Genomic DNA, 27183 nt, shown 5'->3' with positions numbered 1-27183 from the left:
GGCCTAGTCTACATGAGCCAACAGACACTTGCCTTTTGGGAAGAAAGGACAGAACAAGAGAGGCAATCAAAGACCACATCAGGGCCTAGTTCAGTTGGCTAAAGACAGGGCTAACTGAAGAAACAAACATCTGGTGCCTGCTGCTGGCTGGTTCAATAGGCTGATTATTTTGCTTTGTGATCTGCTGTGTTTTCTAAATGTTGTTGACTGCTTTGAAGAGTCGAGTAAAGAAGTGGGATATAAAACAAAAGGCTGTGGAAGCCTTTTCCCCTATCACCAATGAACTCCAAAAGTCTGCAGTAAACATATTCTTTGTTTTTTTGTGTGTTTTTTTAGACATGGATGACTGTTTTCAATGTCCAGAAGATCAGTACCCAAACCTTGGCCAGGTTATATGTCTTCCAAAAGAAATAAGCTTCCTGTTTTACGATGAACCTCTGGGGATCAGTTTGGTCACGCTTGCTCTTTTATTGACTTTCACTACAGCTTTGGTGCTTAGGATCTTCATCAAGCACAAAGACACTCCCATAGTCAAAGCCAACAATCAGACCCTCACCTATGTTCTCCTCCTAGCCCTCGTTCTCTCCTTCCTTTGTCCTTTGCTATTCATTGGCCAGCCCACAAAAATAACCTGTCTCCTTCAACAAACTGCTTTTGGAGTCATCTTCTCAGTAGCAGTGTCTTGCATCTTAGCAAAAACAACTATAGTGGTTCTAGCTTTCATGGCTACCAAGCCAGGGTCCAGAATGAGGAGATGGGTGGGGAAACAACAGGCTACCTCCATTGTTCTTTTCTGCTCCCTGATTCAAGCCATTATTTGTAGTGTGTGGCTTGCAACGTCTCCCCCATTCCCAGATTTGGATATGCACTCTGTGACTAAAAAAATTGTTTTGGAATGTAATGAAGGGTCAGTCACCATGTTCTACAGTGTCTTGGGCTTCATGGGCTTGCTAGCCATTGTCAGCTTCACTGTGGCTTTCCTAGCCAGGAAGTTACCAGACAGTTTTAATGAAGCCAAGTTCATCACCTTCAGCATGTTGGTTTTTTGCATTGTGTGGCTGTCCTTTGTTCCAACCTACCTGAGTACCAAGGGAAAGTACATGGTGGCTGTGGAGATCTTTTCTATTTTGGCCTCTAGTTTTGGGTTACTGGGCTGCATCTTCTTCCCCAAATGTTATATCATTTTGCTGAGGCCAGAGTTAAACAGCAGGGGACAGCTTATTATAAGAAAGAGTTAAAGCATAAATAAGTCTATTTGATGTAGCAAATCATAACTGGACTAAATCTCCTTGAATTCATTTTTCTTCATCTCAGAATGCCTCAAGTCAACAAAACTGTTCTCCAAAGCCAGCAGAACAGCCCTGACAAATTACAGTGGTACCTCGGTTGTCGAATGTAATCCGTTCTGGAAGACCTTTGACTTCCAATACACTAGACAACCAAGGTGCGGCTTCCAATTGCTTACAAGAGCTTCTAGCACTCAGCGGAAGCCACGTCAGACGTTAGACATCCGAGGTACATTCAATAATGGAAAAAATTACTTCTGGGTTTTCGGCATTCGAGAACTGAAACAGTCAACAACAGAGGCATTTGGGAACCAAGGTACCACAGTACCTCATGTATCCTAGACTGAGAGAGCTGACTACATATTTTGGAAACTCCATTATTTACAAGGTCTTCTATTTCTTACTTCTAACTTCACCAATACACTACTGGTCCATTTTTATCTAATGAAAGGAAATTTAAAATTGCACTTCTGAGTATGTGACAAATACATTTTCTTCAGCAATTCCAGAGGGAATTCTTAGCACTGGATGAATAATTACATTGCTTCTTGATGATTAACAGGGCTATAATTTGAGTCTGATTTTGGATACTCCCAAATTGCGTCATTTTGGGAAAATAAACTACCATTTAAACAAGACGGTTTTAACTCAGAAAAGAGAAAACGTGGTTTCTGCATAGAACAGTTTCCTTTGTATTGAGAATGGTGGTTTTAGTGGTCTTGCTTCTGGAACTGTTTTCATACAAAGTATGCCAGGCTCACATAGCAAAATGCAGGCTTCAAGATCCACACCGTCCACTTCACATGTATCATCAGCCAGGAGAGTTCCTCATTGGTGGCATTGTTTCCCATGGTGGTTTCATCTCCTCTCCAGCAAAATTCACTGAGGAACCCCCACCAGCACTGCCTGAAGAGCTTGTGTGAGAACTAAGTCAGTCATTCATTACAGCAGAGGAATGATCAAACCAAGAGCTTCAGCCTCAGAATAATGACTGAGGCTGCAAACTTCAACCCATTTACCTTGAGATAACCACTTTTGATTTCAGTGGGACATATGCTGATGCAAAACTCTATAGGAATCTCTTGTGAATTAAGAGAATCCTGTTGAAGCTCCCATTTCTCAATAGGGAAATGAATATAAATGTATTGAAATGTATACATATATGTGTGTGTGTGTGTGTGAGAGAGAGAGAGAGAGAGAGAGAGAGAGAAAGAGAGAGAGAGAGGGATAACCCTTTTGAAAAGCCAGTTTTGATAGACTTTATCTGAACAGGAGTGTTAGTGAGAATGAATTAAAAGAACCTGTTCTGAACCTGAATGCTCATATCATTTCATTTTCTGATCTTAGGCTAAAGTTTGTTTCACAATGATGGTATATATTATGAAGCATAGAATTCTGTGAATTACAACAACCATCACTGCTTCATGAATAGGAAAAGGGTCATTGCAGGAGAGAGCCGTGGCGGCAGCAGGAGGCCCCATTAGCTAAAGTGGTACCTCAGGTTAAGAACAGTTTCAGGTTAAGAACAGACTTCCAGGACAAATTAAGTTATTAACCTGAGGTACCACTGTATCTCAAGGGCTGTCACCAGGAAGATTAAGTATTGTGTTGATATGTAAAATTATATATCAGTTCCTTCTGATATTGTTTACAACTCTCATTCTAGGGTGGTGCCTAAGGTATGTAAAATGATATACCGGTATATGTTCCTTCTGATGCCATTTGCAACTCTCATTCTAGGGTGGTGCCTAAGCTTTACCAGCACATTGTGGCCTTGGCATTTGCAGTCAAGGAGATCAATGAAGACCCTCACATCTTACCCAATATCACCTTGGGCTTTCACTTGTATGACAGCTATAACAATGCAAGGAGCACATATCTCGCCACACTGCTGCTTTTATCCAGGGTGGAGAAATTTGTTCCTAACTATATATGTGATGTTGAAAATAATCTGGCTGGGGTCATTGGAGGACTGGATTCTGAAATCTCCTTTTATGTGGCAACTGTTTTGGATATCTATAAGAGCCCGCAGGTAGGACACACATGTACAATACCTCTATTAGCTTGCATAGAGAAAGAGCCTGAATTAACAGCACAAGTTCAGGGAGCATCACGAGTTCAGTCTGAGGATGAAATTGGGGCAGAACCATGTACACCACTTTGAGATCCTTGAAAAATAAAGGTGGAACAGAATTAAAATAAAATAATAAAATAAAATAAAATAAAATGACCTTAATAAGGGGAAAGAAAGGCTGCAATACCAAAAAAAACTGTCACACCCCCAATCTCTTACACACACCTCAAGGACACTGATATCCCAAAGGCCACTGAATGTTTAGGGGAAAAGGGTTTTCAAATTAAACACACTCTGAAAGTATGGCAAATTGCAGATACAGTGGTACCTCAGGTTTCATATGCTTCAGGTTATATACACTTCAGGTTACAGACTCCAGAAACCCAAAAATAGTGCTTCAGGTTAAGAACTTTGCTTCAGGATGAAAACAGAAATCGTGCTCTGGCGGTGCAGCAGCAGCAGGAGGCCCCATTAGCTAAAGTGGTGCTTCAGGTTAAGAACAGTTTCAGGTTAAGTACGGACCTCCGGAATGAATTAAGTACTTAACCCGAGGTACCACTGTACAGTTCAATTCTGCAGGAGAACAGTAATAGTACTGAACAGCTGGTTCCAATGTGAAATAAATGTTCATAAGTGAAGTCTGAAAAGCCTTGAAAAGGAAAAGGCAGAAATGGAAGTTGTGGCAGTTGGGGTATGTGCATTGTGAAGACAAAAGAAGCTTCAGAGAAGGAATGTGTATCCGACCCGTGTTGCAATTCTGACATGACTACGGTAAATAATGTCTAATACAGTGTTGGGCAATCATCTGTTTAGGGCATGGTGTGTCCCTCCAATCAGTTTTATATATCGTACAAGACCCTGCAAGTATGCATAAATTTTTGTTGTTGTTGTTTTTTAAAAAAACAACAATGCCCCCCCTGACAACAGAACAAATATTTAACAAGCAGGCATGGGAGATGGTCCCAATTTTAGGCCATTTGCATGTGTATAAATGAGAAAGGAATGCAACCCCTGGTGGGTGGCAAAAGGCATATCTGACTAACAGGATTCATCACATGATGTATATGAATAGTTTGAAAGAACTCTGCAAATATTACTTTGCCTCTTCTCTTCCTCCATTGCCTCTTTAGCTCATTTATGGCTCTGCTCCAGTGATGAATGATAAAAGCCCAGGGCTTCCCTTCTACCAGATGGCAGCCTCAGAAGCCCTTCAGTATGAGGGAATTCTCTCTTTGCTTCTGCATTTCAGGTGGACGTGGATTGGAGTCATTGCAACGGACAATGAAAATGGAGAAAGATTTGTGCAAACCATTTCCCCAATGTTTACCAAGAGTGGTGTCTGTTTTGCATTCATAGAAAGAATCCCCAATTTTAGTTTTATTTCTGAAATGTATGGCATGCTACAACAAGCAGCCCATATACAAGATCAAATTTTTAGCAGCAAAGCTAACATAGTCATTGCCTCTGGAGAATCTTATTCCATGGCAACTTTTAGATGGCTTTCATACCTATCAGAACATGATGACATGACAAAGAAAGTAAAAAGTAAAGTATGGATAACAACAGCCCAGGTTGAGTTTGCTTCATTTGTCTTTCAAAGGAACTGGGATTCAAGAGTATTCAATGGTGCTATATCCTTTGAAATTCACTTCAGAAACTCACCAGGATTTCATCAGTATGTTGTGCACAGAAACCCTTCCAGCACAGATGGGGACGGTTTTATCAGGGACTTCTGGCAACAAGCCTTTGAATGTGTACTCCCAGATATCACTGCAGACAAGGCAGAGGGGAATATTTGCACCGGAGAAGAGAAGCTGGAGATCCTTCCTGGATCATTTTTTGAAGTGAGCATGACAGGCCATAGTTATAGCATCCATAGCGCTGTCTATGCCATGGCCCATGCTTTACATGCCATGTCCACTTCCAGATTCAGGCATAGAGGAATGGCGTACGGAGGGAGAGGGAAGAATCTGAATCAACAGTCTTGGCAGGTAAAGGCTGAATATTCTCAATTGGCAAAGCCCTGTTACTTCCTGACACTTTTTGTGTTCCCAAAAGCCTATGAACTTGTTCTTTCCTCTCAGAGTTCAAACGTTTGAGCAGGTGTATTAGGAAGAATAACACAGAACTGAATTTATAATTCTGCAGACAGAGTAGGAGATGGCACTGATATGATAGTATCCTAGATAATTCCCCACATATTGTGCTGCTGCAAATGACAATAGGCCCTATAGAACAGGGAAATGATAGTGGTGTCCTTCCTTGAGTAGGTACTGCCCTGTGTTTGAGCAGAAAGCATTTGTACGAGGGAAGCTTTGCAGTCCAATGATATCCCATTCCATTCAAAGATTGGTTTCAGATCATCTCCGTTGCCAAATGTTTCAGCTCCGAAACGTCGAAAACCCGGAAATAAGTGTTCCGGTTTTCAAACTGGTATTGAAAGAGGCAATCGGAAGCCACGCCTTGGAAATCAAATGTTTTAGAAGTCAAAAGTGCTTCCAGAATGGATTAAATTTGAATTCCAAGGTTTGACTGTACTGTCCTATGTTTGAAGAAAAAGCATTTGTATGAGGGAAGCTTTACAGCCCAGTGAGGTGCCGCTGCATTCATATATAGGAAACTATGGTAACGGTTGAGAGAGATGATCAGCATTCCCTCTATCCCATATCAACCAAATCCTTCCTTAGAACAGGTGTTCGCACACCACTGCAGTGTCTTCTGAGATGTTCAGGGAGACAAGGGAGGGGAGGGGAGGGGAGGGGAGGGGAGAGAGAGAGAGACCTCACTACATACACATATTAGACTTATGGGCTAAATAAAGGGTTGTTAGAAAGATTGAGAGAGAGGCATGTGTGTGAAAGAAAACTGATAGGCTCTCTCCATGCTTGGACCTGAAACCACTGACAGTTCATTGAATCATCCCCCACCACTTGCTGTAGGTTCTGCTCCTAGGGAAAAATGCTGCAGTCTTTTCCACAACCCCTGTCTTTTCTGTTTTCAATCTAGCTCCATCACTTTCTGAGAAGCATCTCATTTAACAATACTGCAGGAGATGTGGTCTTCATCAACCAGAATGGAGAGACAGCATCTAGCTTGGATATTGTCAACTGGATTATATTCTCCAACCAAAGTTTGCACAGAGTGAGAGTTGGGAGGATAGATCCGCAGGCTCCTCCAGACCAATCATTACTCCTTGATGAAGATGCAATCACATGGCACAGTTGGTTTAACCAGGTAGGGTTGCATTGTTTGCTAATTCAAAAGAGATTCAGTATTGAATAAGCAATCATTATCCACCTGCAAGTCTACTCACTGTCTTTTGAGTCGTAAATTGATGAGTGGTGTATTACCAAAGCATCCAGGTACCAGATTAAGAGCCAAAAGTTTGCTGCTAGAAGACCAATATTTTATTAAGGAGGTTACAAAACAGAACCCTTTTACTAAAAAATAAAGTTAAGCATGGCTAGCAGTGTAAATATGCCTTAGGGGGTTGCTAGTTCAGATGAAAATAACAAAAGCTAGGTTGTCTAAGCCTAATCCCAACCACTCACAGACCACACTACAAGCTGCATCCATGCACATGTGGGTTTTGCACCACACAATCCTTCATCTGAATGTGCGCCATTAGGTCCAGATCAAATATCAGTTTTTCTATGAAAGGGCCTGGAGACAGGAGGGCAAGTTTTCTTTCAGTAAAATGGAGCCTCTGGGTACATTCCCCCAGCACAAGAGGGGATACATGCTCAGAGACCATGAAGCTACAAAGTGGATTTCTTCACAATCATTGTGACCTTGAATCAACAATATATCAAACAATGCAGACAAGTGTTAAGTTGGACTAATTAAATGGATTATTTTTTCCACTGGAAGACTGCAACTAGAATCCTAAGTAGAAAAAGAAAATTATTGTAAAATAAACCAAAGCAATTGGGATTTCTTTACGCTTATTAAATACTGATTTCTGACAGAGTGAAACATGATGTAAAATTTGATAAGCCCCAGGATTTGGTCTTTCTTGCTAGAAAGGTGGGAAAAGGAGGCATAATAATACCAGAGGAAGAAACTGAGAGCAGACAGCAGCAGGTGCAGGAGAACACACAACTTCTCAGGGTGCTCGTGAAAGACATGAAAGGAGGAGACATGAGTGAAGGAGGGACATGAGAAGAAAGGTGTGAAGAGCAAGAGACCATTAGGAATGCAAGCATCAATCTTTAAAAAAGGAGTGATCTCAAAATTAGTTTTTAAATGTATTATCAGGGACTGCGTAGAGGAGGAATGGTGGAGACCACTTCCCCAGCCTGACCCTTCCAGAGAAGAAGAAGACAGTTCAGAATTACAACAGGGGTTTAATGGAGGTCCCAGCTCAAAGGAAGATGGGGGGGGGAGAGTTGGGAAATATTGGGGGAAGAGGAGGAGGCAGAGCTGGAGCAGCTGGCTGACACTTTATCACTAGAAAGCATTCCAGACCCACCATCTCCCAGATCCCGGCAAGCCTTAAAAGAGTGAGAGCAAAGGTCTTGAAGACAGATGGCACTAAGTGGCAACCATAGGCAGGGTGCTGTTGCTGAATGAGGGTGTGGGAGAGAAGGGGGCTGGAGATTTACTGAGGACAATGCCATTATTCCAAGAGGCTGCATTCCCAAGCCTCTCTCTGTAAATATTGAATAACAAGTAGATGGTAAGGACTTTTCCTTTTCTCATCCATTCCTGGCAACCTGCAGTGGGAGTTGGTTCCCCTGCTGCCTGCCAGGTATATTTTGTTCTTAACATACTGAGAATTGTGTTGCAGCTTACCAAGAAGTGTCATAGGTTTTGGATAGCTTCATTCCAATTCATGTATTTGTCCAGAATATTTTCGTATTGGAATTCACAAAGATTGCGTTCCTCAAAAATAATTATTATTATTGTTATGTTTGTTTATTTATTTATTTATTCATTCATTCATTCATTTTCTGCCCATCTGGCTGGGTTTCCCCGGCCACTTTGGGCGGCTTCCAACAAAATCTTAAAATATAATAGTCCGTTAAACATTAAAAGCATTCAATAATAATAATAATAATAATAATAATAATAACCACCCCCAATCTGGGTGGGTTTCCCCAGCCATTCTGCATTCCTAAAAAAAAAATGATGATGATGATGATGATAATGATGATAATAATAATAATAATAATAATAATAATAATAATAATAATAATAATATCCCCTATCTGGGTAAGTTTTCCCAACCACTCTGGGTGGCATATTCAGAACTTTTCCCCAGGCAGCATCTGATGGGTCCAAGTATACGTGTAGCAACAGGCACAAAAATCAGTTCTAGAGCTGTATACCTAGTGGACAGCATACTCAAAAGTAAGAATTATAACAAAATTACCAAGGAAATTAGAGTGACTTCAAAGTGTACTTTAATGGACAGGGCAATCTTTGCAGAACAAATGGGGTACTGCACATCCCAGAACAATATTAAGGGAATATCACAGAACTCAAAACATTACTACTACTACGAATATGAAAAAAGTAGTTGCTCTCTGTATGGCCATTACATATTACTGAAATTCTGTGCCAGTTAAGTAACATAGGGAAAGGCCCCAAAACATAAAGGATTCCAGAGTCATTAGTTTCTTGATGAACCTTCTGCTCTTTCATTTATGGATTAGACTCAGCCTCTTTCTGTCTGTACTGAGAGATGTCTTCCAGGATCCAGCAAGAAAGTGAAGGAGAGAGAGCCCCCTTGCTGCTACAATTGCATCCCATGTCCAGAGGGGAAGATTGCAAACCAGGATGGTAGGAGAAATAAATAGATTCAATAGATCCAGACTCAGTACTTAGGATTGAATGGTCCTGTAAGGAAGGCTGAGTTTAAGTTTCAAAAGAGGAGATGATCTGCTGTGTGTGTGATCCTACCTCTTTGTAATCATTGCCCTTCAGATAGTCTAAATATGCTAATCAAATGAGCATGACTATGCATTGAGAGTAGTTGGGTGGTATGTGTTTCGAATCATATCTAGATTGCCACTCCTTCATAGCTGTCAACCCTCCCTTATTTGGCGGGAAACTCCCTTATCCCAGCGCCATGTCCCGCTGCTGTCCCGGATTGATAATGTCCCTTAAATTTCCCGGGTTTAAAAGGAAACAGCTCCTCTCCCTCCCTCCCTGCCAGCCAGGGAGGAGGGAGGCTCCAGCTGTGTTGCTTGGCTGCGTTGCTCACCTCAGCTCAACTCACCTGAATTATCTAGAAGAGGTTGTTGGCCTCCGCTCTGGGCGCCGGCTCAGAGGAGGAGGAGCGAGGCTGGCGCCACAACTGCTTGGGCCGCGAAGGGCTGTGCTAGCCCACCAGCACGGCAGCGAGGGCGGCTGCCAAGAGCCCGGCAGCTAAGCGCAGCATTTTCCACCAGCTCGCTGTCATCCACGCGAGCACAAACCTCCGCCGGTCCCTGCTGAGGCGAAGCGCGGCTGGAAAAGCCATCCGCTTCCGCCTCAGCCCACTTGAAGGGTAGGGCGGCTGCCCACCAGCTCCGCCGTGTTTGGTTAGGCCCTCCCTTCTTCGGCTCCATTGGAGAACCACCTCCACTGTCAGAGCTCGCAAGGTGAAGCAACAAGCGCCTGGCCAGGCCGTGCAGAAGGCATAGTGGGCCAGTCCAAAGGGCTCTGTGCGGCATGGATGAATGGGCGCACCTCCCTCACGGGTGCCTTCTTTCCTAAGCCAAGTGTCTCCCATACCTGACATCAGGACTCAACCCTCGCTTGGGGGACCTGCTGCTGCTGCTGCTTAAGCAGCAACATACAGCAGGGGCGTAGCGAGGATTTGGGGAGGGGGCAGGACACCCACCTGCCATCATCCTGTGCAAATTCAGAATGAAACTCCTCAGCAACAGTTGTTTAAAATTACTTCCTTTTGACCCTCAGTGCTCAGACAAATCTGTCAAAATCTTTCTACAATTTCTTTTAGTTAAATATTTGTATTTATTTACTTGATTTAGGGTTAGGCAGCTGCTAAGCCCCTGAGCTACAGCATACCTCTGAAAAACAAGCAAAAAAAATTTTTTTTTCGTTGTAGAAACGGTTTGCCTGCTTTTTTTATTATCTCGCTGTACACTGCTTTGATGGCTTCAGGCTGTGAATCAGTTTAAATTAAAGGAATAGCAGTAAATGTCGCAAGAGGAGAAGGCTTGCGGATATGGTGCCAAAGTGGCTGGAATCTGGAAAGCTTCTTGAAGGGTACCTGGTATTTGAATTTGAATATCAGACCTCATCACAAATTAGTTTTGAAATCTCTGTGAGCTTCAAGACCAGGGAGGTGGGCGAAGTTCTCATTGCTCCTAGACTGTAGCTGGTAACTTCAATTTGAGTTGCTGGATGGACCAGTCACAAAACTCTTGACAGCACAATCTGGTCTATCACAAGTCCATCATAGTTAAGATTTATTTGGCAGAAAGACCCTATAAGCTCAATAAAGCCTACTTCCATGTAAATGGGTATAGGACTGCAGCTTCCAAGTTGAAGCCTCCAGAAGGGTGCCATTGAGGTTCCCAACCTGTGTGTGTGCAGGCGCACAAACGTGAATAATAATAATAATAATAATGTATTTATACCCTGCCCTCTGGGCAGCTCCCAACAGAATATTAAAACACGATAAAACATCAGACATTACAAACTTCCCTAAACAGGGTTGCCTTCAGATGTCTTCTAAAAGTTGGGTAGTTGTTTATTTCTTTGACATCTGATGGGAGGGCATTCTACAAAGTGAGCGCCACTACTGAGAAGGCCATCTGCCTGGTTCCCTGTAACCTCACTTCTAATAATAATATGCATAATAATAATAATAATAATAATAATAATAATAATAATAAATAATTTATTATTTATACCACACCCATCTGGCTGGGTTTCCCCAGCCACTCTGGGTGGCTTCCAACCGAATATTAAAAACACAATACAGCATTAAACATTAAAAACTTCCCTAAACAGGGCTGTCTTTTAAAAGTAAGACATGGGGGACGGGGTGCCAAACTGGGTCTTTGCCCCAGGTGAAAAAAGGCTAGTTTCACTCCTGGGTTGGAGTAGGTGGCCCTTGAGGTCACTTCCCAACCCTGCAGATTCTGTGATTCTAAGTTCAGTTGGCCTTTTCCCTTCAAACATTGGCAACTCCTAGGGACACTGGCCCCCTTCCAGGGCTGGATTCAGGTTTGATGAGGTCCTAAGCTACAGAAGGTAATGGGGCCCTTTCTATGTCCAGCTGTCCTTTGTCAACAACAAATTGTTGCTGTTTTTTTGTGTTGAATATATGCTATATGGTAATTTATGGACCTAATAGGTATCTAAAGCCATTTGCACACAACAAAATATGTATTTTATCCAAGTAATTGTTGATCCCTTATTTTGACTGCTGATCCCTTATTTTCGAGGCTGCTGGACCCTTATTTTCAAATCTGAAAGTTGACAGCTATGCACTCCTTCTGACTTGCGCAGGCTGCACCCAGGCTAGTGTAAATAAACATTCAGATGTCAATGGCTCTGGCTGACCACATAGCTCTTCAACAATACCACATTACAGAGTATCAGGCAGTATTCAACATGTGTTTTAATATGAGCAGAGCTCTTTTCTTCTCAGACAGAAAGTCAACATTGGACCCAACAAGGTGATATGAGCTAAAGGTCATTTCCTTATTTTCCCCAGATATGAATGACTGTAATAAATGCCCAGACAAAGAATATCCAAGCAAGAACCAAGATGCATGTCTACCCAAGGATATCAGCTTCTTGTCTTATGAAGAACCTTTGGGCATCAGTTTAGCCTGCTTCTCTCTTTTCCTTTCCTTGATCACAGCTTTGGTACTAGGTACATTTATAAAACACCATGACACACCCATTGTCATTGCAAACAACCGAAACCTCACATACACTCTCCTCACCTCTCTCCTGCTCTGTTTCCTTTGTGCATTGCTCTTCATTGGCCGACCTGAGAAGGTGACGTGCCTCCTCCGACAAACAGTTTTTGGCATCATCTTCTCAACTGCTGTTTCTTGTGTCCTGGCAAAAACCTTCACGGTGGTTTTGGCCTTCATGGCTACAAAACCAGAGTCCAGGATGAGGAAATGGGTGGGGAAAGGACTAGGCCACTCCATTCTCCTTTCTTGCTCCATAGTTCAAGCAGGCATATGTACTGTGTGGCTGGCAACCTCTCCCCCATACCCAGATGTGGATATGCACTCAGTGACTGAAGAAATTATACTAGAATGTAATGAAGGGTCTGTAACAATGTTTTATTGTGTCCTCATCTACATGAGCTGCCTGGCAACTGTAAGTTTTGCTGTGGCTTTCCTCGCCAGGAAGTTACCAGACAGTTTCAACGAAGCCAAGTTTATCACTTTCAGCATGTTGGTCTTCTGCAGTGTTTGGCTCTCCTTTATTCCTTCCTACCTGAGCGCCAATGGAAAATATATGGTGGCAGTGGAGATCTTCTCCATCTTAGCCTCCGGTATTGGGCTGCTGGTTTGCATCTTTTCCCCCAAATGTTACATAATCATTCTGAGGCCTGAGCTGAACAATAGGGAACAGCTAATAAGGAAGAAACATTAAAGACTTAAGAAACCTGTCCTTTCTGCATTTTGTGCTTTTCTCTGTGTGTTTAATAGAATATTTGCAAAGACGTGTTCAGCAGCTGCCTTATATAATTTTTTCTAGACCTGGTGATTCATGATAGTTAGTCTTGTGTAGTTTTTTATAGGAGGGAAAATAGATAAGGTTACCAGACATCCCCATTTCCCGGGGACAGTCCCCGAATTTACAAATCAGTCCCCATACAAAATCCATTGAAGTTGAAAAGTGTCCCTGAATTAATCTGGAAAAAATCTTAAAGAAATAATAAAAGGGTCAAACGATCCAGGGCTGTCTTCCACATACTTCACATGAGGTAACTTGGGTGGCTGAACAGAATATCAAATAAATTCATAGGGGGTATGAATATCAGTAGTTTGGATCAGCTGAAACAAAAAGATTGTGCAAGCTCCAACCCCAAACAAAGAAATGAATAGACACAGAGGCCACTGACACCATCAGCCGCTAGCAGGATGGTTTCAATTTGTTTATTTTTCTGGATTTGCTTGGAACCCATGAGAAAGCAGGCTCTTGATGCCATTGAGCTCAGATTATGCAAGAGGTTGAATTTCCTATTATTCTTACTGCAAAATCAACTTTTGATATTTCAAGCTCACTACCCTCATTCAGGAACTGAAAGCCATACTTAAATACCATTTTAACTTTATTTTTCATATTTGATTTCAGACATGGATTATTGTTTTCAATGTTCAGAAGATCAGTATCCAAACATTGGCCAGGATACATGTCTTCCAAAAGAAATAAGCTTCCTGACTTACAATGAGCCTCTGGGGATCAGTTTGGTCACGCTTGCTCTTTTATTGACTTTCACTACAACTTTGGTGCTTAGGATCTTCATCAAGCACAAAGAAACTCCCATAGTCAAAGCCAACAATCGGACCCTCACCTATGCTCTCCTCCTAGCCCTCGTTCTCTCCTTCCTTTGTCCTTTGCTATTCATTGGCCAGCCCACAAAAATAACCTGTCTCCTTCGACAAACTGCTTTTGAAGTGATTTTCTCAGAGGCAGTGTCTTGCATCTTAGCAAAAACAACTATAGTGGTTCTAGCTTTCATGGCTACCAAGCCAGGGTCCAGAATGAGGAGATGGGTGGGGAAACACGTGGCCATCTCCATTGTTGTTTTCAGTTTCCTCATTCAAATGATGATTCGTAGTGCCTTGCTGATGGTTGCTCCCCAAATCCCTGATTTAGATAAGCACTCAGGAACTAAAGAAATCATACTGCAATGTAACGAAGGGTCAGTCACCATGTTCTACAGTGTCTTGGGCTTCATGGGAATGCTGGCCATGGTCAGTTTCACTGTGGCTTTCCTAGCTAGGAAGTTACCAGACAGTTTTAATGAAGCCAAGTTCATCACCTTCAGCATGTTGGTCTTTTGCAGTGTGTGGCTGTCCTTTGTTCCTACCTACCTGAGTACCAAGGGAAAGTACATGGTGGCTGTGGAGATCTTTTCTATTATGGCCTCTAGTTTTGGGTTACTAGGCTGTATCTTCTTCCCCAAATGTTATATCATTTTGGTGAGGCCAGAGTTAAACAGCAGGGGACAGCTTACAATAAGAAAGAAATAAAGCATGAACAAGTGTATTTAATGTAGTATAATAATAGATGGACTAAATCTCCTCCATTCATTTTGCCACAACCCAACAAAACAGTCCCCCATAGCTCATAGCCCATGTAGCTCTTCTCCCTGCAATTTCCCCTAACAAAGTACTCTGATTAAGGGAAGCAGTGGCTCATGTATCCCAGTCTCATAGAGCTGGAAAGGGACCCCAATTCCAAGATACTGACTACATATTTTGGAAACCCAATTGGTTACAATGTCTTCTTTAATGAGCTTCTAACTTTTAACTTCTAACTTCATCAATACACCACTGGTCTTCTATTATCTAATGAAAGGGTAATAAAAATAACAGTTCTGAATATGTGACAAACACATTTTCTTCAGCAATTCCAGAGGGAATTCTTACCATTGGATGAATAACTACATTCCTGCTTGATGATTAACAGGGCTATAATTTGAGTCTGATTTTGGATACTCCCAGATTGCATCATTTTGGGAAAATAAACTACCATTTAAACAAGACAATTTTAACTCAGAAAAGAGAAAATGTAGTTTCTGCATAGAACAAACAGTTGCCTTTGTATTGAGAATGGTGGTTTTAGTGGTCTTGCTTCTGGAACTGTTTTCATACAAAGTATGTCAGGCTCACATAGCAAAATGCAGGCTTCAAGATCCACACCGTCCACTTCACATGTATCATCAGCCAGGAGAGTTCCTCATTGGTGGCATTGTTTTCCATAGTGGCTTCATCTCCTCTCCAGCAACATTCACTGAGGAACCCCCACCAGCGCTGCCTGAAGAGCTTGTGTAAGAACTAAGTCACTCATTTATTACAGAACAGGAATGATCAAACCTAGAGATGCAGCCTCAGAATAATGATGGAATATATTATGAAACATAGAATTTTGTGAATTACAAAATGAATTACAAAATTTTGTGAATTACAAAATTACAAAATTAATTTCAGTAGGGGTTCTGCACTTAGGCAGGAATTACCAGCTACACAAATCTAAGGTAGGGAACACCCGGCCTGGCAGTAGCACACTTGAAAATGATCAAGGAGTCTGCATCCACAGAGGTATAGTGCCCCAATCAAAAGAAATAATAGAGCAGCTCTATTCTGCCATGCTCAGACCACACCTGGAGTACTGTGCTCAGTTGTGTTCAGCACTATTTAAGAAGGATATTGACAAGCTGCAACATGTGCAGAAGGAGGATGACACATATGATCAAGGGTCTGGAAGCCAAAATTATGAGGGAACATTGAGGGGGTTGGGTATGTTTAGCTATGAAAATAGAAGACTGAGTGGATGTAGGATAGACATTTTTAAATATCTCATCATCTGTCACCAGGAAGATGGAGCAAGCTTGTTTTCTCCAGAGGGAAGGACCCAAACCAGTGGATTCAAGATGCAAGAGAGGAGATTCTGTCTAAACATCAGGAAGAACTTGCTAATTATAAAAACTGTTCAGCAATGGAATAGACAGGGAGTTAACTCCACTGAAGTCTATATGCTTAACTACTTTGTTGATATGTAAAATGATATACCGGTATATGTTCCTCCTGATGCCATTTGCAACTCTCATTCTAGGGTGGTGCCTAAGCTTTACCAGCACATCGTGGCCTTGGCATTTGCAGTCAAGGAGATCAATGAAGACCCTCACATCTTACCCAATATCACCTTGGGCTTTCACTTATATGACAGCTATAACAATGCAAGGAGCACATATCTCGCCACACTGCTGCTTTTATCCAGGGTGGAGAAATTTGTTCCTAACTATCTATGTGATGTTGAAAATAATCTGGCAGGGGTCATTGGGGGACTTGATTCTGAAATCTCCTTTTATGTGGCAACTGTTTTGGATATCTATAAGATTCCGCAGGTAGGACACCTATGTACTATACCTCTGTTAGCTTGAGTTTCGGGTAGGTAACCGTTTTGCTCTGGTGCAGTAGAAATATATAAAATAAAAAAATAAAAAAAAATTGTCCACTAGCACCTTAGAGACCAACTAAGTTTGTTCTTGGTATGAGCTTTCATGTGCATGCACATTTCACAGCACCCGTTCAGGGTGTATTACCAGTTCTGGGTTGGGATGAAATTGGAGCAGAACCAGTTCTTTGGAATGTAAAGGTGGTACAGGATTAAAATAAAATAAAATTACCTGAATTAGGGGAAAGAAAGGCTGCAATACCAGAAAAAATATGTCACACCCCCAGTCTCTTACACACACATTAAGTATCTGAAGAAATGTGCATGCACACAAAAGCTCATACCAATAACAAACTTAGTTGGTCTCTAAGGTGCTACTGGAAGGATTTTTTTTATTTTGTTTCGACTATGGTAGACCAGCACGGCTACCTACCTGTAACACACATTAAGGACATCCCAAAGGCAATTGGTGGGAGAGTGGGCTTCTCTCTCACCAGCCATGACTCCACACCCAATATGTGTATGTTTAGGGGGAAAGCACTTTCAAATTAAACACACTCTGAAGGTATGACAAATTGCAGATATAATCCAGTTATGCAGGAAAACAGTAATAGTACTGAGCAGCTGGTTCCAAAGTGAAATAAATGTTCATAAATGATGTCTGAGGTCTTGAAAAAGAAGAGGGAGAAATGGCAGTTCTGCTGTGTCTTGGGGTATGTGCATCATGAATACGAAAGAAGATCCAGAGAAGGAATGTGTATGCGACCCAAGTTGCAATTCTGACATAGCTACAGTAAATAATGTCTTTTACAGTGTTAGGCAATGCTATGTTTAGGGCATTATGTGTCTCTCCAATCAGTTTTATCCATTGTACATGACCCTGCCAAATTTTTCAAGTATGTGTAAGTTAAAAAAATATAAGATAATATAAGAACAATGCCCCTGTCTGGTCAACATAACAAATGTGTAACAAGCAAGAATAGGAGATGATCGCAATTTCCAGACCATCTGCATGTGTGTTTAGTATAAATGAGAAAGGAATGCAACCCCTGGTGGGTGGCAAAAGGCATATCTGACTAACAGGATTCACCACATAATGTATATGAATAGTTTGAAAGAACTCTGCAAATATTACTTTGTCTCTTCTCTTCCTCCATTCCCTCTTTAGCTCATTTATGGCTCTGCTGCAGTGATGAATGATAAAAGCCCAGGGCTTCCCTTCTACCAGATGGCAGCCTCAGAAGCCCTTCAGTATGAGGGAATTCTCTCTTTGCTTCAGCATTTCAGGTGGACGTGGATTGGAATTATTGCAATGGACAATGACAATGGAGAAAGATTTGTGCAAACTATTTCCCCAATGTTTACTAAGAGTGGTGTCTGCTTTGCATTCATAGAAAGAATCCCCAGTTTTAGTTTTATTTCTGAAATTCCTGGCATGCTAACACAGGGGGCAACAATAAACGAGAAAATTTTTAGCAGCAATGCTAAAGTAGTGGTTGCCTCTGGAGAATCTTACTCCATGACAACTTTTAGGTTGCTTTCATACTTTTCAGAAAATGATGACATGACAAAGAAAGTAAAAAGTAAAGTATGGATAATAACAGCCCAGGTTGAGTATGCTTCATTTGTCTTTCAAAGGTACTGGGATGCAGGAATATTCAATGGTGCTATATCCTTTGAAATTCACTTCAGAAACCCACCAGGATTTCATCAGTATGTTGTGCACAGAAATCCTTCCAGGACAGATGAGGACGGTTTTATCAGGGACTTCTGGCAACAGGCCTTTGAATGTGTACTCCCAGATATCACTTCAGACAAGGTGGAGGGGAATATTTGCACCAGAGAAGAGAAGCTGGAGAACCTTCCCGGATCCCTTTTTGAAATGAGCATGACAGGTCACAGTTATAGCATCCACAGTGCTGTCTACGCCATGGCCCATGCCTTACATGCCATGTCTACTTCCAGATTCAGACATAGAAGAATGCCATACAAAGAGAGAGGGAAGAATCTGAATCAACAGATTTGGCAGGTAAAGGCTGAACATCCTCAACTGTGAAAGTCCTCTTCCTTCCTGACACTTTTTGGGTTCCCAAAAGCCTATCGACTTGTTCTTTCCTCTCAGAGTTCAAACATTTGAGGGGGTGTGTTAGGAAGAAGAACAAAGAACTGAATTTATAATTCTACAGACAGAGTAGGAGGTGGCACTGATATGATGGTATCCTAGATGATTCCCCACATATTGTGCTGCTTGCAAATGACAGTAGGCCCTATAGGAAAGGGAAATGATGGTCGTGTTCATCCTTGAGCAGGTACTGCCGTGTGTTTGAAAAGAAATCATTTGTATGAGGGAAGCTTTACAGCCCAGTGAAGTGCCACTGCATTCATATATAGGAAGCTGTGGTAATGGTTGAGAGATGTTCAACATTCCCTCTATCCCATATCAACCAAATCCTTTCTTAGAGCACGTGTTCGCACACCACTGCTGTGTCTTCCAAGATGTTCAGTGACAGTGAGGAGTAAGAGAGAGAGAGAGAGAAACCTCGCTACTCACACATATTTAACTTGCGGGCATTCATAGAGAGACGGGTTGTAAGGAAGTTTCAGAGAGAGGCATGCGTGTGAAAGAAAACTGGTTGACTCTCTCCATGCTTGGGCCTGAATCCACTGACAGTTGCTGTCACTGACCATTTGCTGTAGGTTCTGCTCATAGGGAAAAAATACTCCTCCCTGCATTAGACTGATGTCTTTTCCAAACCCCTGTCTTTTCTGTTTTCAATCTAGCTCCATCACTTTCTGAGAAGCATCTCATTTAACAATACTGCAGGAGATGTGGTCTTCATCAACCAGAATGGAGAGGCAGCATCTAGCTTGGATATTGTCAATTGGATTATATTCGCCAACCAAAGTTTGCACCGAGTGAGAGTTGGGAGGATAGATCTGCAGGCTCCTTCAGACCAATCATTACTCCTTGATGAAGATGCCATCACATGGCACAGTTGGTTTAACCAGGTAGGGTTGCATTGTTTGCTAATTCAAAAGAGATTCAGTATTGAATAAGCAATCATTATCCACCTGCAGGTCTACTCACTATCTTTTGAGTTGTAAATTGATGAGTGGTGTATAACCAAAGCATCCAGGTACCAAATTAAGAGCCAAAAGGTCCCTGCTAGAAGACCAATATTTTATTAAGGAGGTTACAAAACAGAAGAACCCTTTTACTACAAAATAAAGTTAAGCATGGCTAACAGTGTAAATATGACTTAGGGGGATCCTAGCTCAGACGAAAATAACAAAAGCTAGGTTGCCTCAGCCTGATCCCAACCATTCACAGACCACACTACAAGCTGCATCCATGCAAATGTGGGTTTTGCATCACGCAATCCTTCATCTGAATGTGGGCCATTAGGTCCAGATCAAATATCAGTTTTTCTATGAAAGGGCCTGGAGACAGGAGAGCAGGTTTTCTTTCAGTAAAATGGAGCCTCTGGGTACATTCCCCCAGCACAAGAGGGGATACATGCTCAGAGACCATGAAGCTACAAAGTGGATTTCTTCACAATCATTGTGACCTTGAAGCAACAATATATCAAACAATGCATACAAGTAGTAAGTTCGACTAATTAAATGGATTATTTTTTCCGCTGGGGGACTTCAACTAGAATCCTAAGTAGAAAAGAAGAAAACTATTGTAAAATAAACCAAAGCAATTTGGATTTCTTTACACTTATTAAATACTGATTTCTGACAGAGTGAAGGATGAGGTATGAATTGATAGGCCCCAGGACACTGTCTTTCTTGCTAGAAAGGCGGGAAAAGGAGGCATAATAATACCAGAGGAAGAAACTGAGAACAGACAGCAGCAGGTGCAGGAGAACACACAACTTCTCAGGGTGTTCGTGAAAGAGATGAAAGGAGGAGACATGAGTGAAGGAGGGACATGAGAAGAAAGGTGTGAAGAGCAAGAGACCATTAGGAATGCAAGCATCAATCTTTAAAAACGAGTGATCTCAAAATTAGTTTTAAAATCAGGGACTGGGTAGATGAGGAATGGTGGAGACCACTTCCCCAGCCTGACCCTTCCAGAGAAGAAGACAGTTCAGAATTACAACAGGGGTTTAATGGAGGTCACAGCTCAGAGGAAGATGGGGGGTGGAGTTGGGAAATATTGGGGGAAGAGGAGGAGGCAGAGCTGGAGCCGCTGGCTGACACTTTATCACTAGAAAGCATTCCAGACCCACCATCTCCCAGATCCCAGCAAGCCTTAAAAGTATGAAAGCAAAGGGCTTGAAGACAGATGGCCCTAAGCGGCAACCATAGTCGGGGTGCTGTTGACAAAGGAGGATGTGGGAGAGAAGTTGCTGGAGATTTACTGAGGACAATGCCATTATACCAAGAGGCTGCATTCCCAAGCCTCTCTCTGTAAATATTGAATAAAAAGTAGATAGTAGGGACTTTTCCTTTTCTTATCCATTCCTGGCAACCTGCAGTGGGAGTTGGTTCCTCTGCCACCTGACAGGTATATTTTGTTCCTAACATGCTGAGAATTGTGTTGTAGCAGGGGTCGCAGTAGGCCGGAATGAATATAAGGTTAAAGCCTTTGCAAATGATCTTGTTTTAACGCTGGAAGAACCTTTGGAATGTGTTAAAAACATACTTATAGAGGTGGAAAGATTTGGTCAAGTGGCAGGATTTATATTGAATAAGAAAAAGACTAAAATAATTGCTAAGAACATGGATCAAGATACGATAGGAACATTGCAACAACAAATAGGTATAGAAGTGGTGAAGAAGGTGAAATATTTGGGTATTTGGATAACCCCTAAGAATATTGATTTGTATCAGAATAATTATATACCAGTGTGGAATGGAATAAAGAAAGATCTGGAGGTGTGGGGACGAATGAAGTTATCACTGTGGGGAAGGATCTCAACGATAAAGATGAGCGTACTGCCAAAATCGTTATTTTTGTTTCAGACAATTCCAATAATCAAAGGGACTGTGACTTTTAAAGAATGGCAAAGAGTAATTTCAAGGTATATCTGGCAGGGTAAGAAGCCAAGAATTCAAATTAAGTTATTAACAGATGTTAAAGAAAGAGGAGGCTTCGCCCTGCCAGACCTGAAATTATATTATGAAGCTTCATGTCTCTGTTGGTTAAAGGAATGGGTAAAATTAGAAAATACAGAGTTGTTAGATATAGAAGGATTTGACAACAGATTTGGGTGGCACACATATTTATGGTCTGAAAAGAAAAAAATCCACAAAGGTTTTGAGAACCACATTTTCCAAAGATCGTTGATAGAAATATGGGATAGGTATAAAAGCCTACTTGAACCAAAAACTCCGCACTGGTTGTCTCCATTAGAGGTTATGAGTGTTAAAAAAATCAATATGAGAAGGAATTGGATTACATATGGAAATTTGATTGTTAAGGAAGGGGGAAAATGGAAAATGAAACCCTATGAAGAAGTAAAAGAGTATGTATATGATTGGTTGCCTTACTTTCAAATAAATGAAATGTTTAAAAAGGACCTTAAGGAATATGGATTTGTAGAGAAAGAGTCAAAATTTCAAATAGAAATAATAAATAATGAATATAAAATTTTATCTAAAATGTATAAGATATTTCGTTCCATAGTTTGATCCAATCATTAAATTGTATATTATATCCAAAATCTCTGGCCCATTGTATCATAACAGATTTAACTTCTTCATCCAGCTGGATGCCATCTCGGCTAACTCACAAATCTTAACTTGCCATCCCAGAACAATATTGAGGGAATATCACATAATTTCAAACATTACTACTACTACGAATATGAAAAAAGCAATTGCTCTCTGTATGGCCATTACATACTACTGAAATTCTGTGTCAGCTTACTAACATAGAGAGGGGTCCGAAAACATAAAGGATTCCAAAGTCATTAGTCCCTTGATGAACCTTCTGCTCTTTCATTTATGGATTAGATTCAGCCTCTTTCTGTCTGTACTGAGAGATGTCTTCCAGGATCCAGCAAGAAAGTGAAGGAGGGACATCCTCCTTGCTGCTACGATTGCATCCCATGTGCAGAGGGGAAGATTGCAAACCAGGAGGGTAAGAGAAATAAATAGATTCAATAGATCCAGACTCAGTACTTAGGATTGAATGGTCCTGTAAGGAAGGCTGAGTTTAAGTTTCAAAAAAGGAGATCGTCTACTGTGTGTGTGATCCTGCCTCTTTGTAATCATTGCCCTTCAGATAGTCTAAATATGCTAATCAAATGAGAATGACCATTCATTGAGAGTAGTTGGGTGGTATGTGGTTCAAATCATATCTAGAGGGGTCTTGCCACTCCTTCTGACTTACACAGCCTGCACCCAGACTAGTGAGAATAAACATTCAGTTGTCATTGGCTCTGGCTGTGGCACCACATAGCTATGAACCAATTAAATTCAACAATACCACATTGCAGCACATTAGACAGTATTCAAAATGTGTTTTAATTTGAGCAGAGCTCTTTTCTTCTCAGACAGAAAGTCAACATCAGAACCAACAAGGTGATATGAGCTCAAGGTCATTAGCTTATTTTTTCCAGATATGAATGACTGTGATAAATGCCCAGACAAAGAATATCCAAGCAAGAACCGGGATGCATGTCTACCCAAGGATATAAGCTTCTTGTCTTAGAAAGAACCTTTGGGCATCAGTTTAGCCTGCTGCTCTCTTTCCCTTTCCTTGATCACAGCTCTGGTACTAGGTACATTTATGAAACACCATGACACACCCATTGTCATTGCAAACAACCGAAACCTCACCTACACTCTCCTCATCTCTCTCCTGCTCTGCTTCCTGTGTGCATTGCTCTTCATTGGCCGACCTGAGAAGGTGACATGCCTCCTCCGACAAACAGCTTTTGGCATCATCTTCTCAACTGCTGTTTCTTGTGTCCTGGCAAAAACCTTCACGGTGGTTTTGGCCTTCATGGCTACAAAACCAGAATCCAGGATGAGGAAATGGGTGGGGAAAGGACTAGGCCACTCCATTCTCCTTTCCTGCTCCATTGTTCAAGCAGGCATATGTACTGTGTGGCTGGCAACCTCTCCCCCATACCCAGATGTGGATATGCACTCAATGACAGAAGAAATTATACTAGAATGTAATGAAGGGTCTGTGACCATGTTTTACTGTGTCCTCATCTACATGAGCTGCCTGGCAATTGTAAGTTTTGCTGTGGCTTTCCTCGCCAGGAAGTTACCAGACAGTTTCAACGAAGCCAAGTTTATCACTTTCAGCATGTTGGTCTTCTGCAGTGTTTGGCTGTCCTTTATTCCCTCCTACCTGAGCACCAAGGGAAAATATATGGTGGCAGTGGAGATCTTTTCTATCTTAGCCTCCGGTGTTGGGCTGCTGGGCTGTATCTTTTCCCCCAAATGTTACATAATCATTCTGAGGCCTGAGCTGAACAACAGGGAACAGCTAATAAGGAAGAAAAATTAAAGACTTAAGAAACCTGTCCTTTCTGCATTTTTGTACTTTTCTCTATGTGTACAATAGAATATTTGCAAAGACATGTTCAGCAGCTGCCTTATATAATTTTTTCTAGACCTGGTGATTCATGATAGTTAGTCATAAATATTGACTATTGAATTCACTCCGGAGAAAAGAGTGAATAGGTGATTAACCTCTGTTGTTCTGAAAAAGCCATTTTTTATGTGTTGGGGAACCAAGATGCTGTCAGTTCCTAGGAATCCTGGCAAAGTTAAGAGACTTATCAGAAGAAGAATCAGCATCTTGCCCCAAAACCACATGAAAGTCCACAGTTTCCCACAGATTTCGGTTTCACTTTACAGCCAGCACTTCCACAAAAAGGACCAAGAGTTAAAAGTAATATAAAATGAAAATTCTTAACAATCAAATCACCCTTCCCTGTTTATAATCTTTCTTACCTGGAAACAATAAAAAAGGCTTTTTGTTTTGTTTTGCTAAAAATGGTGTCTTCTTATGCCAGCTGTCAGCTCACATTCCAAGTGAAATTTTCTGTTAGCAGACAAATAACACCACTTGCAATTTATCAGAGTTTCAAAAGTAATTGAAATAATGGATATTTAGCTGACCTAATGCTCTGTTTGTTTATCTTTGGGGCTATTATGTGGTGTTTGGGCCTTTCTCTACATCACTCACCCCATCTGAAAATTTATTGGTCTTCCCTTTGTGAAGCAGCTTTTTTTTAGAGCACCATATCATTAACCAACACATAATTGTATCTGTTAATGGAGTGTCAGCAGTAGATGACAAGTGAACCATCTTTGCTCCCAGAAGCCTTCACTCTCTTGGTCTCCCGTTCAGGATGACTCCGAGAAGACTTTGGCTGAAAAGCGATAAACATGTTTTCTTTAGTCATATTGCAGAGACTCGACAACCCATATCAAGTGATTACCTCACCTGTAATTATCCCATTATTCCTAATAGCATCCTTCCCACACCCTCAGGACTTATTCTGGCCACATGCAAAATGCTAAAATTAAGACTATTAATAAGGAAGGTCTTGTTAATAACTATGAACTATTCAGAGCTGGTTATATAGAAACACAGATAATCATCATTGTGGTGACCCTTTTTTATATATTGTACTATTCTGGCTTTGCATCATCTGAAGTAATGACCATTCAAGTTAGGCTTTGCTATTCAGGATCATTTGAATAGCAATGGCAAAATAGTTAAATTTGTGCCAAAAATAAATAATCCCTTGCAAGATGGTAGGGTTTTTATTGCAGGTGATATTACTGCCGATACAGAGCTTGTGCAAGTTTCTTCCTCTTCCTCTGTGTTCTGTCAGAGAGCCTGTCCGTATTCTTCACAAATATTATCAGTCAGGAGATCTCGTCATTGCTGGCATTATTTCTCAGATCTACATATTTTCAGATACCCTATCCTTTGAAAAACACCCATCTCAGGAATTTTCAGATGACCATATGTAAGTTGGAATTTTTAAAACCCATATTATAAAATGATGTTATTCACAGCTAACCTAGTCCTTGGTGTTGGACTTGCATTGGATATAGCCAGTGGGCTAGCAAATTATAGGAGCTTCAGTTGTTCTACCAATTCATTAAGGCTATCCCCCATTTGATCTTGTTCTAATGATTGTCTTCACATGGCCATCCTGTGTCCCTATGGGATAGCATGAGTAAATTATAAATACATGCAGCATGGGAGTTAAACAAGCTATTTTTATTTCTCTTCCATTTTCGATGAGGCTGGCAGATTTAAAGTGGTTGGACTGCGATATAGAGTCACATTTTGAATGTCAGATTCACGTGGGGTTTTGAAAAATAATAATATTCCTATATTGATTAAACCTCTAAACAAAGGAATAAGAATTCAGAACAAAATATGTATATGTATTCAAGAAATCTGTGATTTCAGTGCTAAGGGCACTGCATACATCCAGTACATGAAGCCATAAGGATGTTCCTTGTTCATCCGCCTCTAGTCTACATGATTATTCCCCCTCTAGTCTACAGGATTATTCTACAGGACAGTTTCACCCTAGTATTCTGCCTGATAAGATAGCTTTTCTAAAGATAAGTATATCACTGCTGAATTTTCATGATGGTTTTTTTAATATAAATGCAACATGATGGGATCATGCAGAAAATTAAATTAGGAAAAAAGAAATGACAGATTCCTTCATCACTAACACACAAATACACACAAAGAGCAACCATGAAGGAGTTGCTAGGGCTGTGCAGCAGATTCAGACACTGCTTGAATCTTGAAATGAATCAGGCAAATTTGGGTGGACCTGGACTTTGACTGAGTTAGGTGGAAGCAGCCCTAGACTGCCCCAGGTTGGGTCTGGCCTCTAGGAAGCCTCTGGGACAGTCAGAGTCAAGGTGACAGGTGCCTTGCCCAACAAACCCTATCATAGAATATGATTTTGAGAACAGCAGCAGTCGCTGGGAAGAGAGGAGTTCAGGGATATTTTTAAAAAATAGTTTCATAAGTTGTGTGTCTTTGTTTCTCAATTTGATCCTTTTTCATGGTTTGTATGTTTTGCGATATTTTATACATTGTGATTTGCTGTTAATTATATTGATTATAGATTGAGAAGTGTGAACTGTTTAATTATTATTCGCTGGTGTTTAATTTTACTGTTTACTATTAGATTATGACGGATTGTTGCTTTGCTTGATGTAAATTGTTTATTTTAATGTTATTGTGACTTTTATATTGGATCAGATTGTTACTATTAATGTTTGATGTTTTATTATGTTTTCCTGTGCTGGGAGCCAACCAGAGTGGCTGTGGCAACCTAGCCAGATGTGCGGAGTATAAATAAAAATTATTATTATTATTATTATTATTATTATTATTATTATTATTAGGTACCCCAGCTCTAATCTTATGACAATATATTGTGGTGCACCCTTCAACTCTCAATACAGGATGATGACTCAGCTCTATCAGCACATCCTGGCCTTGGCATTTGCTGTAAAGGAGATCAATGGAAATCCCTGTGTCTTGCCCAATGCAACTCTCGGATTCCACATGTATAACAGCCATTTTAGTGAAAAGTGGACCTTTCAAGCTTCAATAGAGCTTCTCTCAAGAAGGGCCAAATTCATCCCTAACTACAAGTGCGATGCTGAAAATACTCCAGTTGCAGTCCTTGGAGGACCAAACTCTTATATTGGTCCAGACATAGCACCTATCCTGTGTACCTACAA

At 41.1% G+C, this 27183-nt stretch overlaps 1 protein-coding gene, 1 long non-coding RNA gene and 1 pseudogene across 8 annotated transcripts in view; 2 read left to right on the top strand and 1 right to left on the bottom strand.

Annotated features, from left to right (window-relative positions):
* LOC308461331 (vomeronasal type-2 receptor 26-like) overlaps positions 1–13026 on the top strand; it is a 31486-nt gene extending 18460 nt beyond the window's left edge. For 2 of the 6 annotated variants that reach the window (XM_080978159.1, XM_080978158.1), the window contains exons 7-10: positions 4491–5351; positions 6367–6594; positions 9018–9144; positions 12038–13026. In XM_080978159.1, the coding sequence (XP_080834285.1) occupies positions 4491–5351; positions 6367–6594; positions 9018–9144; positions 12038–12939 (2118 nt within the window). In that variant the 3' untranslated portion in view covers positions 12940–13026. Of the gene's footprint in view, positions 1–336; positions 2997–3026; positions 3319–4037; positions 5352–6366; positions 6595–9017; positions 9145–12037 lie in introns of those variants that run through there. The other 4 variants (XM_080978160.1, XM_080978161.1, XM_080978162.1 and 1 more) reach the window with 4 other exon arrangements.
* Positions 1–23363, bottom strand: part of LOC308461373 — a 37125-nt gene extending 13762 nt beyond the window's left edge. The window contains exon 1 of the long non-coding RNA XR_013978874.1: positions 23269–23363. This is a non-coding gene — a long non-coding RNA (uncharacterized lncRNA). The remainder of the gene's footprint in view (positions 1–23268) is intronic.
* On the top strand, positions 16046–23950 carry LOC308461339 (vomeronasal type-2 receptor 26-like; annotated as a pseudogene). Its single transcript, XR_013991526.1, has 4 exons — positions 16046–18502; positions 19255–19482; positions 22441–22567; positions 23049–23950. The product of XR_013991526.1 is annotated as a vomeronasal type-2 receptor 26-like (transcript).
* Positions 23951–27183: the final 3233 nt, after the last annotated feature.

This window comes from Podarcis pityusensis (assembly GCF_964106645.2).
Source record: "Podarcis pityusensis genome assembly, chromosome: 13".
Taxonomy (NCBI): domain Eukaryota; kingdom Metazoa; phylum Chordata; class Lepidosauria; order Squamata; family Lacertidae; genus Podarcis; species Podarcis pityusensis.
This window is presented reverse-complemented; position numbering and strand designations above follow the sequence as displayed.